Source organism: Puma concolor, chromosome A3 (assembly GCF_028749965.1).
Source record: "Puma concolor isolate L17-30 chromosome A3, mPumCon1.1.hap2, whole genome shotgun sequence".
NCBI classification, from domain to species: Eukaryota; Metazoa; Chordata; class Mammalia; order Carnivora; family Felidae; genus Puma; species Puma concolor.
Window position 1 is genome coordinate 75705148 of NC_141669.1, and position 14076 is coordinate 75719223.

At 44.6% G+C, this 14076-nt stretch overlaps 1 protein-coding gene across 4 annotated transcripts in view; it reads right to left on the minus strand.

Annotated features, from left to right (window-relative positions):
• Positions 1–14076, minus strand: part of PRKCE (protein kinase C epsilon) — a 503885-nt gene that overhangs the window by 321360 nt on the left and 168449 nt on the right. The window contains exons 1-2 of one of the 4 annotated variants that reach the window (XM_086701183.1): positions 6830–6847; positions 4312–4463 (exon numbers count right to left, since the gene is read on the minus strand). The exons of 2 other annotated variants lie outside the window; for them this stretch is intronic. In XM_086701183.1, the coding sequence (XP_086557309.1) occupies positions 4312–4386 (75 nt within the window). In that variant the 5' untranslated portion in view covers positions 4387–4463; positions 6830–6847. Of the gene's footprint in view, positions 1–4311; positions 4464–6829; positions 7632–14076 lie in introns of those variants that run through there. One more of the 4 variants, XM_086701184.1, reaches the window with a different exon arrangement.

The window sequence follows — 14076 nt, forward strand, 5'->3', positions numbered from 1 at the left end:
GGGAGCTAGGGAGGGATGAGCGCCCCAGAGCTGGACAGCCTGGAGTCCAAGCTCGAAGCCTCAACTCTGGCCTCTCGGCCAACAGGCCTCCCCCACACCTCACCCGTCCAGCGGGAACTCCCGCCGATGCCGCGGCAATGGGCGGCCTGCTTAGGCGGTATTGCCGTGTGTCACTGTGACCCACAGGTGTCTGCACGCCCGTGTTTTGTGGGGGGGGTGGGGGGGGATGGGTGATCGAGTTCAAGTCAAAGGAGGTAAGAAACTCACTGTCAAGACTCCCCCTAACCACAGGCTCAACTTCCTCCAGAGACCTCTAGACAAACCTTCCCTTGGAACAATCCACAAAGGTCACACGTGCCCAATTTGAGTTTTGCTTCCTTTTCCCTCTGCTGTCAGGCTCTAGGGCCTAGAAAGAAGCCAGAAGTAGGGAGTGGGTCAGAAAAAGACGAATCCAGGGGCGCTTGGATGGCTCAGTCGGTTAAGCGTCTTACTTCAGCTCAGGTCACGACCTCACGGTTCGTGGGTTCGAGCCCTGTGTCGGGTTCTGTGCTGACAGCTCAGAGCCTGGAACCTGCTTCAGCTTCTGTGTCTCCCTCTCTCTCTCTCTGCCCCTCCCCCACTCGCACCCTGTCTCTGTCTCTCTCAAAAATAAATAAAACATTAAAAAAGAAAAGAAAAAGATGAATCCAGAAAGGATGAGAAGGAGGAAGGGAGGCTTGCACTGCCTGTGTTGCCCCAATTAAGCCCTAGATAAGAGTCTGTTTCTTTTTCCCTTGGAGGAGGGGAGGGGACCAGAGTGAGAGACGCAGAGGTATAAAGGGAACCATTAAGAGAGAAACTCCAGGGTTCCTTCCCCAAACAGGGGTCCCATTTCCCAAGTCCTACACACCCCTTTTTGCTGGCCATTGTCCCCTGGTGACACCACAGTCATATCACAGTCTCTGGAGGCACCTGGCACGGAAGAGGCACCCTAGACATTGCAGGAGACCTTCAGGCAGCAGGCATCCTCCTCACTTCCGCTTTGGAAAACCCTGAACGATGAGCACGCTGCTGGGCGCCAATGTTGAAACCGGCCGCTGATTAAAGATTTCATTTGGGGAGGACGTGGCTACCAGGCCTTACTGGTAGCATGCACTGTTTGAAAGCACAGAGTGCCCACGTAATTAAATATTTTAAGGCTTCCAATAGCATTTACTTCCCTAAAATAAGGGAGACGAGCGTTGTTTCTCTCTCAAACACTTTCCATGGCAGTGCAAAGATATTATTCGGGCTTTAGTGTATATGCCCGCAGGGCAGAGTCCTGTCTGCCCAGCACATGGGAGGGATTTAATACATATTGTGCATGTTGGCTCAATGGATGAATGGCCTGACTTTAAAGTGAATCTGCACGACTGAATTATGGAGATGAGTCACTTGGGAAGCCAGCAACCTGGACATAAATGTTCCCAGCAGTTTCATTCATAACAGCTAAATGCTGGCAACAACCCAAATGGCCCACAACAGGTAAAGGAGTAAGCAAACCATGCTGCATGCATACGATGGAATTTTGCTTGGCAATGAAGAATGGACTACTGATATATGCAACAAAATGTGTCGCTGTGAGAACGAAGCCAAACGTTAAGAGAATATATCATGGGCGATTCCACTTGTATGATGTCCTAGAACAGGCAAAACCAATCTATAGTGATAAAAAGCATATCTGTGATCTCCCGGAGGTGAAGGTGGGTGGGAGGTGAACATAGAGACACAGAGGAGCTTTTGGGCATGGGGTTAATTTTTCTGTATCTTTTTCTTTTAATATTTTTTATGTTTTTATTTACTTTGAGAGACACTGTGTGAGCAGGGTAGGGGTCGAGAGAGAGGGAGACACAGAATCCGAAGCAGGCTCCAGGCTCTGAGCTGTCAGCACAGAGCCCAACACATGGCTTGAACTCACCAACCGCCAGATCATGACCTGAGCCAAAGTCAGATGCTCAACCGACTGAGCCACCCAGGTGCCCCCAGTTTTCTGTATCTTGATTGAGGCGGTGGTTACATGAATGTATACATTTGTCAAACTCCATCAAGCCAAACACTTAAAATGAATGCATTTTACTGTATATAAATTAGACCTCAATGAAGCCATTTTTTAAAAGGGAAAAAAAGAAGCCATCATTTCATTTTGACACAAGGATTCCTCTGCAAGTTTCCTCTAAATAACAAATCATCTTCCCACCCTCAGGGCATTTAAATTTTCATATTCCAGTTTTAAAAATAAAAGGGTTCATTCAGAGTTTTTCAAGAGTACATCTGTCACACAACATAATGTACACCTACCTGTGTAGGCACACACATTCACACATCCACCCACGTGTGCAAAACACACTCACAGGCACAGCCACCTTCTTCTGTCTTGTGTGATCAAAATACAATAATAGCAAGAAACACACATCCAAAATGTAGGTTTAAGAGCCTGCTGACTTATTTAAATCTGTCTGTGTGTGACTGTCTTTCAAGACAATAACACCAGATGCTTTAGAAGATCTTTAAATGACCTTAAGTACCTAAATATCCATGAATAGGGAACTGCTTAAATAAAATAGGATACATCATGTGGTAGATCGCTAGACAAGCCCGAAAAAAAGAATGAAAAGGTAGAAATGTGCTGATCCCTGGGATATATTAAGTGGGCCGGGGTTGGGGGGGACAAGCAAGGTGCGATGTGTTTATTATGCTAGGCTACTGTGTGAATAAAATGGGCGTGTATGTGTGTGTACGCCCTCACACACTCTCACACACCCCCTCACACTTGTTCCACATCGATTATCTCCAGAAGTCTTAATCAACAGGAAGCAGGGGTTGCCTTAAGAGATGGAAACGACAGGATTGGGGACCAGAAATCAGGAAAAGGCTTATTCTTCACTAAAGCTCTCTTGAACCCTTTGATTTTTTTAAGTCATGTTTTTGGGTTAACTTTTTACATAATTTAAATTTAAGTCAATACCTTTTGCCTTAGCTATTTCTAACCTCCAATCCCCCAGAGAGCAGTTTGCTTCAGTTACAAGACACATCTTAACTTTTTTTTATGTTTATTTTTAAGAGAGAGAGAGAGAGAGAGAGAGAGAGAGAGAAAGCACGAGCAGGGGAGGTGCAGAGAGAGAGAGGGAGACACAGAAACCGAAGCAGGCTCCAGGCTCTGAGCTGTCAGCACAGAACCCGATGCGGGGCTCGACCTCATGAACCGTGAGATCATGACCTGAGCCGAAGTTGGGTGCTTAACTGACTGAGTGGCCCAGGTGCCCCACCAGACACATCTTAAACGCCCCTAGAAACTGGCTAACAGATTGTTTTCCCATCCCCTGTAGCCAGGTCATGGCAACCAACCCACCAGCAGCCATCATCTCCATGCGGCAGTCCTCCAGGCTGGACTGGAGGTCTGTGTCACAGATCCAAAGCTCTTCCAAGGCCACAACTGAAGTCAACTCAAGTTAGCACCTGCTTCCTCTTTTCAACAGGCTCAGAAATAGACCCAGAGAGCTGGCTCCGTGGGATGACAGAGGTGGCTAAAAACAAATAACTCTATGTGTACACAATGCTTTCCTGCACTAAGAAAACATCCAAAGGTGCCAAACCCAGGATCAACAGTGTGCAATGGTTTACAAAGCTTCAGATAGGAACAGTATAGATTTTCTATCTTCCTTCAGGGAAATGGCAGTGCATGATTGTGCATCCCAAGAGGAGATGGTGCATGCAAACAGAAGGAACTGGAGGCACTTACCCTACCCCCAGTGTTGTGAAGTGAAAACTATCCCACTACCAATCTGCAGTTTGCATTTTGCATTTTGCCTTGCAGTGGTCTCTCTCTATGGGTATATTTGTATGTGTGTGTTTTATTCTACATTTCCTATTTGTCACAGAAGGCCAATACATTGTAGTGTCTAAAGCTAGCCCACCTGGGTTCAAATCCTAGCTCTGCCTGTTACAAGCTGTGTGGCCCTTGTTTCAATTTCCTCATCTATGAATTGAGAACATCAGTGGCGCCTGCCTCATGGTGTTGGGAGGTTCAAATGACATGGTGTAGCACTTGGAGCTGTGCCTGGCACACAGCTCACAGCCTATAAATGTAAGGTGTTGGGCCATTATTGTTACTTCCTGCCCAGACTGTGAGCCAAGTGTTCCTTTGGGGTGGGAGTGTTCTGCACTTCTTGCTCCAGGGCTGGGCACAAGGCAGGTGAACACTAGAGACTCCAAGTGAAACTGAATGGATCCATGGAGAACAGCTTAGGCAAGCTGAGCTGGAGGAGCTCAGGGCTGTGCAACCAGAAAAATTACCTTCAACTTCTCTGTCTCTGTGCTAGGACAACCCAGCAGAACCTTCCAAAAATGGCTGCTCACAAAGATGTTCATTTCTTGACTCCATTCAAAATCCAAGACATGTAATTGTTCTCCATCACTTCTGAGCTCCTCGAGAGGGTGTCTGGTTCCTAATAATAATCACAACCCCAATAAACACCCTTTACTGAGCACTTTACACATGTTATCTGTGTAAGGGAGGCAATGTCCTTATTCTTTCAGGGATGAGAAACTGAGGCTGATAGATTTAAATAACCCGCCCACATTCTCACAGCTTGAAGATGAGAAGCCTGGATTACAGCAGGGCTCTCCAGCTCTGGACCCAATGCTCCTGGTTGCATTTTATAAAATTCACATAAGTATGAAATTTAAGAGTCATAAGCCACTTGGAAATCACCTGGTTAAAATAAGCAAAGAAATAGGGCGCCTAGGTGGCTCAGTCAGTTAGGCCTCTGACTTCGGCTCAGGTTGTGATCTCACAGTTTGCGAGTTCGAGCCCTGCGTCAGGCTCTGTGCTGACAGCTCAGAGCCTGGAACCTGCTTCAGATTCCATGTCTCCCTCTCTCTGCTCCTCCTGCACTCATGCTGTCTCTGTCTCTCAAAAATAAATTAAAACATTAAAAAAATTTTTTTAAATAAGCAAAGACATAGGAATTAAAGGGTAAGAGTTTTTTAAATGTTCTTTTTCCCTATCAAATGAACCACAGGTGCTTTAGCTTTAGGTATTTTTGTGTTATTTGCTTATGAAAACATAAACAAAATTAAGTCTCATGATACGTTCAGTTGTTAAAAATAAAAAACTACATGTGAATCTTATAATGAGAAGCAACAGTCCCCTGCCCCATTATTCCCCAGGGGGGGGCCAATTTTAAGAATTTCTATTTGGGTTTTGCTTGTATCACTGCCATGTCCCTAAATAAAATGCTTGTACCTCAATTTCCTGATTTTTTATTTTAGACACTCTCTTTTGCCTTGCTGCTGTGATCAATGAGGACTTAGTACTCTCACCGCCTCCCTCCACTTTCCCCCTCCACAAAATATACATCACAATTCTCAGTTCCTTCTCTATTCTCTGCAACTGCAAAAAAAGCAATGTCAAATGTCAATCTCTTGTTCTATTGGCTATAGACAATATTTCCTAGGCCTCCACTTTACAACTAGAGGACATTGGTGCCTCCAACTCTCTCTGTCCTGCGATCACCTCTCCCACCGACCTCCACCCCCATCTATGTGTCTCTACTGTTAGACTATCAATGTTGACAACAGTGATGCTCTGTTCTCTCATTGTAATTGAGTTTTCTGTATATGCTGTTTCAAACATCTGAAAACAAATTAACAGTGTTTATTTATCCTAACTTTGTAAATGGTATTACATATATTGTCTTTTCCATGGGTCCAGTGTGAAAACCCATGTGCCACCCAATGGAAACTATATCTAGTATCCAATCTAAATGGGTTTTTCCCCCCACTCAGTCAATTGCCTTTCTGAGATCATCAAGTTTTCCCTGGGTCCTTATCTCTTGGGTTTGCCTTTCTAGAAACCCCCACTCTCCTCCTCTTCCTAGTGGACGGACCGCTCTCTGGTCTGCTACACAGCTGTAGTGCTGTGACTTCTTTTCACTGCTCTGCTGAATGCAGCCACTGTTGCTGGAATCCATCATCTTCTTTGTTCTGGGTTACTCCCTTGTTTTTACCAGTAAAGTACTCACTGAGATAAAGTTCTGATTGAAATATTGATTAAGAGTACATTGAAATCCAGCTAAGACCTTGTGTGCCTGTCCTCACACATGATTGATACTTGGCTCTATACAGAATTATAAGTTAAAAAAAATCATTATCTCTCAGAATTTTCTTTTTCTAACATAAATATTGCCAACGAATCTCATGTCAGCTTGACAGCTGTTGTTTAGTAGGTGACTCCATTTTGTTTTCACTCTCTGGAAGTTCTAGAATCTTTTTTATCTTAGTGTTGTGGACTCTCACAAAGATACGTCTCAGGCTGTCCTTTTCTGATTCATTGTGCTGAAACTCAACTTGTGGAAGAGGCTTTTCTCTTTTGTTTTTTGTATTGGCCTCATTTTCTCTATGAAACGCCTATTATCCAGATGTTGGACCAGTAGGACGATCCCTATGTCTCTTACTATGTGTTATACTTTTATCTTCTTTGCCCATTTCCTTTGGCCCTTTTTCCTCTTCCTTGGAGATTTCCTTGGCTTTGACTTACAACTCTTCCACTGTACTTTTATTCCTGATGATATTATGCTGTGTTTCCAGAAATGCCTTCCTATTTTCTCCTTTCTCATAGCATCCCTTTTAAAATTTTGACTTATTTATTTAGGTTGATGGATGCAACATATTTCTGTGGATACCAGTCCAGTGGTCTTAAGGTTAGAGAGTGGGAGCTGACCTTTCTAGCAAGGGATCCCCACACCAGCCTTGCCAGTTCTCCCCAAAGCATTGCACCATTTGCTTTTGAAAGAACCATCCGTCTTTTTACCTGGGAGTCAGAGTCTGGCTCCAGGACCTTCTGTAGTGAGAGTAGGGAGTACATAGTTGTACATATAGACCTTTAGACGGGCACATGTTTTCAGCTACACATCTCACGTCTTCGAGGTTCCTACAGTCTTCAAACTTGGAGCCCCTTCTGGGTCCTGCAGACGAGGCTCCAGTATCTTCTGCACATGTTCCTGGCTGTGACTCTTCAGTATTGCCATTCTGTCCCATCAATTGCCACCCTGCCCTCTACTTTCATCCCCAGAAAGTCACTGAGATAATGTGATGATAGATCCCTTCTGCTGACTCAGTTTATAGAATTTTATCCCTCCCCTTTTTTTCTTTGTCTGCTATTCAGATGGGGTCTTTAGTAGGCAGAGGAGCAAACATTTTTGCTTCAAGACGATCTTGAATGGAAAATCTAAAAGCATATCATCTTAAATGATATAATCCTGTGCTGGTGAGAGTAGAAAAGAAACAGACACTCTTGCACACTGCTGATGAAGTGTAAATTGGCACAGAATTTGTAGAGAGGGGTTTGGCGTTATATAACAAAAATCCTTTGACCTAGCAATTCCATTTCTGGGAATTTATCCCAAATCACACATGTGCACAATGATTTAACAACAAGGATGAGCATTGCAGCATTTTTTTAAGAGTGTAAAATTAGAAACTAATTGTTTAATAGTAGCCAACTATTTAAATAAATTGTGGCATATTCAAATCATTAAATACCATCACAAAGAAAGATCTTGCTGAATTATATTTAATGACATAAAGAGATATGCAACGTACTGTATTAAGTGAAGGAAAAATGAGATGATAAAGGAATATATATTCTATGATACAATTTTGTAAAACAAAAACAAAAGGTATATACACAAAGGGGAAAAAAAGATTATCTAAGGAGGAGTGAAATAGTGTGTAAGGTTTTTTTCGCATTTCTATACTTTTCTAAACATTTTACTTTTCTTCTACGTCCCACTATAACTTTTGTGGTTAAAAAATCAATAAATTTGTTGTTGCTTGAAGAATATTGTGTTGCTCAATCCCCTCATTTATAAGTAAGGAAACTGAGGCACGATGAGATTAAACAATCCATTTAGGCACCTGAGTTAATTACCCATAGCCAGGAAAGAGGATAGGGAAGGGAAGAGAAGGGAAAGGAAGGGGAGGGAAGGGAGGGGAAGGGAAGGGAAGGGGAAAAAGAAAAAAAGAAACTCAGTTATTCTAATTTTCAGTAGAGTTACAGTGCAAGTTAAAAATGAGAAACATTATTTTAAATTTACATATTTTTTAAAGTGTAGTTTTCTGGTCATATAATAATAGCACTACTCAATCCTAATCACCCATTTGGGAGTAACCAGGCATATTCTTAATTAGATACAATTTGAACATATTAAGGAAAAGCTTCCATAGCTCAACCAAATAGACACTACAAATCCTTTTCTTTGATCAAACCTCTTTCTCTACATGTGTTCCTCTGTTTCTATTGGGTGATGTGGTCCACATTTTTACACCTTATACACTGTTGCCTTTAAACTACCTTTCATGGGGGCACCTGGGTGGCTTATTCTGACTTCAGCTTAGGTCATGATCTCACATTTCATGGGTTCGAGCCCCGCATCGGGCTCTGTGCTGACAGCTCAGAGCCTGGAGCCTGCTTCGGATTCTGTGTCTCCCTCTCTCTCTGCCCCTCACTTGCTCACGCTTTGTCTCTCTGTCTCTCAAAAAGAAACATTAAAAAATTTAAAAACAAGTAAAATAAAGAAATAAACTACCTTTCATGTAATAGACTTTCGTAACAACATAGACTTTATTCATCAGGTAACAAGCAAACATTTTTGTTGTGACACGCCCATACAGTGCCTATGACCTAGCTAGCTATGCTGCATCACCATTTTATTTCTACAGGAATACTTTGGAATATATTCTCTATTTGTCTTCAACTTTTAGAAGACATTGAAAAAATAATAATTAACAATGCTTGTTCTACAAAACTCAAGCATAGGTCTCAAATTTATATACTATAAAGAAAAATAGAATTTATTTCTATATTTCTATATCATAATCAGTAAAAAATTTTCCACCCATTGGATACTTACTCATCATGGGACAGGTTGTGACTCTATTGAATTTTGAAGGAAAACATCAAATTCTAAAAACTTCTAGATTTTGTATCAAAAAGGTGAAAAAGATGTCAATAAGTTGGGCATAACTTCCAGTTTTCTGGGACACAGCCTGCCTGAACATGTACTCTAATGAGTGCGTGTTAAAGTTAAGTTGGGGTTTTTTTTTCTATAAATAAATGAATATGTAAGTGTTACATGTACAAATTATAAATTTTTTTTTCAACGTTTATTTATTTTTGGGACAGAGAGAGACAGAGCATGAACGGGGGAGGGGCAGAGAGAGAGGGAGACACAGAATCGGAAACAGGCTCCAGGCTCTGAGCCATCAGCCCAGAGCCCGACGCGGGGCTCGAACTCACAGACCGCGAGATCGTGACCTGGCTGAAGTCGGACGCTTAACCGACTGCGCCACCCAGGCGCCCCTACATGTACAAATTTTATATGAATGCACAGACTATCTAGTCTCTGAAAATGGACAAGTCCCCTTATACATCCTGCTCTCATTTTCTCCACCTTAATGAAGTCCCAGGTCTTATAAAATGAACAGGTTAATGCAGCTGGAGACACAAATCAGACATATGTGTTCTGAAGGCCACACCAACATCTGAATCAGAAGGAGAGACCTTCCTAAAGCACACAGCAAAGGGGACCTGAAAATTATCTGTTCAAGCCCTAAATGTCAGAAACAGTTGCTTAATTCACAGTGTTCTATCCTGGATGTTAGACTTCCATATATATTTTGGACAACCACAGAAAAGAGTTATATCACATATATATTGTGCTATAGACCATATGAGATAGATTTCATGAACCCAAATCTACTTTGTGAGGACAGCTTGGGGCTATCTACAATCATTAATTACTTAATTAATTAACTGGGTAGGGCTTGAAAGAAACAGAAGACATAAATCACTGCTCAAGCATAAGGAAAGTTCTCAGCCTTTCAAAGAGATCAAAGAAAAATAGAACATCCAACTCTATCCTTACAGTAGTCAATGCTTTGTTTATGGCTCAGAGTGGATGTGTAACTGGAACTTAGTTTTCGTTAATAGATCTCTTCTAATGTGTTGGAGTTTTTGTTGGTTTTCATTTAGATTATTTCATGCCTTGGCTGCAGAAAGGCACTTTTCAAAGTTTGGGTTTGGTGATTGCATGTTAATGTATCTGTTAATTCGTCAAGGATGGCCTTCCTGATACTCAAAGGATCCAGGCCTGTGGGTTTCTGGAAGGGGAATGGAAGCATCGGAAGCAAAGGAAGAACCAGTGCAAAGGCGTAGAAGTGGGAGAGGACTTGGCCTGGCCAGGAGTAGTGGAGGCAGGTGTGACTGGAATAGAGGGAGGGGAGGGGCAGCTGGAGGTGAGGTCAGAGAAGTGAAGCACCGTGAGTACTTGGGCTTTGGCTCCCAGAGAGATGGGGAGCCAGGAGAGAGTCTGAGCAGAGCAGTGACACGCTGTGGCTTACACTTTGGAAGGGTCACTCTGGCTGCTGTATGGAGAATAAACCTGAGGCACAAACGAGGAAGCAGGAGGGCGGCTTAGGAGGCTCTCCTAAGCATCCAGGTGGGAGACGACGGTGGCCGGGAAGGGATGGTAGTAGTAGTGATGGCCAGTGGCCAGATTCTGGCTATATTCTGAAGGTAGAGCCAACAACAGGATCGGACGCAAGGTTAGAGATGAAAAGTGGGCTCAAGGATAGCACGGAGATTTTTGGCCTGAGCCAAACATGGAGCTGCCATCAGCCGAGCAGGAGAAGGACCGGAGCGGGGGGGGACGGGAGAAGGGGCGCCAGAAAGAGGGTGTGCACAGGCTGGGCTGGAGACACCTCTGAGACAGCCAAAGACAACTGCATACACGCAGGGAAGGGCCCAAGCTTATGATCTGGATTTGGTAGTCACTACAGGTAAACGGTACAGATCCACAGGCCCTGACCCACAACCCTGACATGCAAAAGGCTCTAAAAATTTGACTTTTTCTGAAGTTTGGGTCAAAATCATTTGGCAACAAACCCTGACCCATGCTAACACAAGGCTATTTATTGTTCATATTTACCCCATTAAAGTGAATGTTTATCCATTTGTGCTAGAAATCTTAATTTGTTTGATCATGAAGGGCTGCCCTACGGTCTGCTGGAGGTGTTGTGTAATACATAGAATATATACTATATGAACCTTCTAGAATAAAAAAAAAATGATTTCTAAGCAAATCTGGCCCTAAAGGTTTTGGATAAGGGTTATAGGTCTGTAGTTTGAGTGAGCCATGACACTGGAAGGCTGAGAATTGATCCCAAAAGCCCTCCAACACACAGAGATTGGGCAATGTGTGAAAAGACCCCCATGCAGAGGACTGACCTCCAATCTTGGCTGGAGTCAACTTTGACTTCCCTCCTTCTTTCCTCCAAACCACCACCACCAAGCAAACAAGCACTTATCATAGATACATGGCTTATAAAAGCCTTGGTTTTCTTGGTTTTCTCCATGTCTTCAAAAGAGATGGCAAAAAATCTCCCTCTCTCTCTCTCTCACACACACACACACACACACACACACACACACACACACACACATCCATAGTTTTTACTAAGACTGTTAAACACTGACTTCATGCACCGCTGAAGTACTCGCTGTAGTTGTTGCAAGGTGGGGTGTGTGTGATGAGGGGGAAAAATGTAGAAAACCAGAAATAATGCTTGTAGTTAGCATAAAGACATTTCCTGTTTCTGGGAAGCCCGTCTGCCTACTGCTGTTGCTTTAATAGACTGAGTGTCCTTCCTCCCACCATCTAAACACCCAAACTCCAAACTTCTGTCAGGATGTGGTGGCAGAGGCTTCCAGAAGGACACCCAGACCCCAGGCCTGTCACAGGAAAACACTGCTCCTAGATGCGGTGTCTCAGCCCCTCCCCCTGCCGTCCCCTTGAGCTGCAGAACCACAAGGTCCCGACAGGGGCAGCCTTGTGTTCTAAGGCAAGACAGAGAAGAGGTGAGAGGATTTAGAACAAGGCCAGGGAAGCTGCTGTGGACATGGCTGCCATCATGCACACTGCTATGCCTACATCCATTCCTGAGGATAAACGCGCTCTGGACCATGCTTGCTGGTTTACTGAAGATAAGTAACCTTGTACACAGTTACAAAAAAAATTAAAAGGTAGTTCTACTCACAAATCTATCCAACCCCCAAACAGACCCAGGTTCTGCTGCCTTCCCAGACCCCACCACCCAACCCCCCGCCCCCCATCCATTTCAACTGCCCAGGATGCAGATTCCGAGGCTCAGAAGACCTCCAGATCAGCCTAAACCATTGGCCCATCTCAATTCTAAGAAACAAGAGACAAGAGATCTCTATTAGAAATGCTGGGAGCTCCTTTATTCATAAACAGGTGAGCAACACGCAGAAAATGGAAAACCGGTCAAGATAAGTGTTGAAACCGGGCAGTAGATAGAGGGGAGTCCATTATCCTACCTTGTCCACTTCTGTACATGTTCGAAATTCCCCATAAGACAAAAAGAAGGGTGGGGGGAGAAGGAAGTACTCAACTTCAATATCCAGGTGGACCCATGTTCCAAGGCCAACCCTAGGTTTTTGTAAAGACCTCAGCTGGGGAGCAGGTGCCTCATTGAACTCAAACCCTTCCCACCTCCCATTCCAACCAATTCAACCCAATACCTTGCTAGGGACAAAGGGATGGGTAACCACAGCCACTGCTGTCCTTTCTGGCTCTCATCACGGCCCCTCTGAAGAGACTCTCCGGGCCTTTTCCTGACCCTCTCATGCAGATACAGTAGGTGGCTATAGCTCTTAATGTTGTGTTGAGGATTCACAATGGTAAGTGCTTTGCAGAAAAAAGGAGTTGATCACTTCCTGCTTTCCTTTCTTCATAAAGACGTTTTCCCTGACTTCAAAGGCTGTCTGTTTACCTTAGATGATTAGGGAGGATTAATGGCATTAATTGAGTTAACAATAAGACTGTCCTGCTGAAGCCTGCAAATTACCCCCGATTCCCTTTGACTGTCTCGAGATTACCTCACCACCACCAAACCCGGTAAACTTCCATATGACCAGGCTTGGCTGGGCCGCTGTAGCAAGCCGGTTGTGCAAAGTCAGCAATCGGCGGGACAGAGGCTGCGGCAGCCTTCGGAGTGTGAAACATGCCTGCCAATCTCCCAGCAGTGCCGAGGAAAAGCCAGCAACCCGATGAGCATTCCCTGGCAGTGCAAAGCTTGGTCCCTGTCAGCCTATCCAGACGCCCTGCCTTCACGCATGCCGGGAACGGTGACTTCTGGCTGGCAACTGCTGTGCAAGCCACCAGCGAGGGACAAAACCAGCTGGCCTGGGCACACGCATCTCAGATGCCTCCATGGTGCCAGAGGCAGAGCAGAGCATGCCACAGAGGAGGAACTGAACCCAGGGAGCAAGCCGGGAAATAGAACGCAGCCAAAGGAATAGCTATGGAAAACCTGAAGCTGCCTGTCACAGACACATGGAAGGTGTCCTCCTTGGAAACTTGTGGCCGGCATTCACACCAAGCAGGGACGGGGGAGGGGACACTGTCATGGCCCACTCGTGACTTCCTCTCTGCCTCCCCACCCCCACAAATTATTGCTGTGGGTGACTCTCATAGGGTGTGACACTGACCCTGGTATCTAATGAGCCAAATATGCGCAAACCGACCACTCGATTCTCCTCTCGATCCAAGTTACTCTGATTCTTTCATTCGTTAACTTGGCGGTGAATAACAGGCTTCCCAATGTAATGGGATCCAAAGCCTGCAATAGTCTGTCCGAGAAAGTGAATTCAACGTTTCAGCCGCCGCACGAAATATTTTCCAACAAATTCCAATTTCTCTTTATCCAGAAAGAGCAGAGAATCAAGGTCACTGCTGAAAAACCTGGCGGCCCCGGGTGTGCTGTTTGGTGCACTGGGAAGGATGTGGCTGTCAGGACCAGTTCCCTAGCTGAGCCCGCTTCCCTCTCCGCCAAGTCTCCTGGGGCACACAGGGCTTGACAACGAGGAACAACTTCCGTGGGAGCCTGGGCTCTTGCAGAACAGGCCCCCATCCACCTTTGTCTCCCCAGGCCCAGCATGGCACCTGTGCAATTGGGGTGAGGGTTGGTAACAGGTGT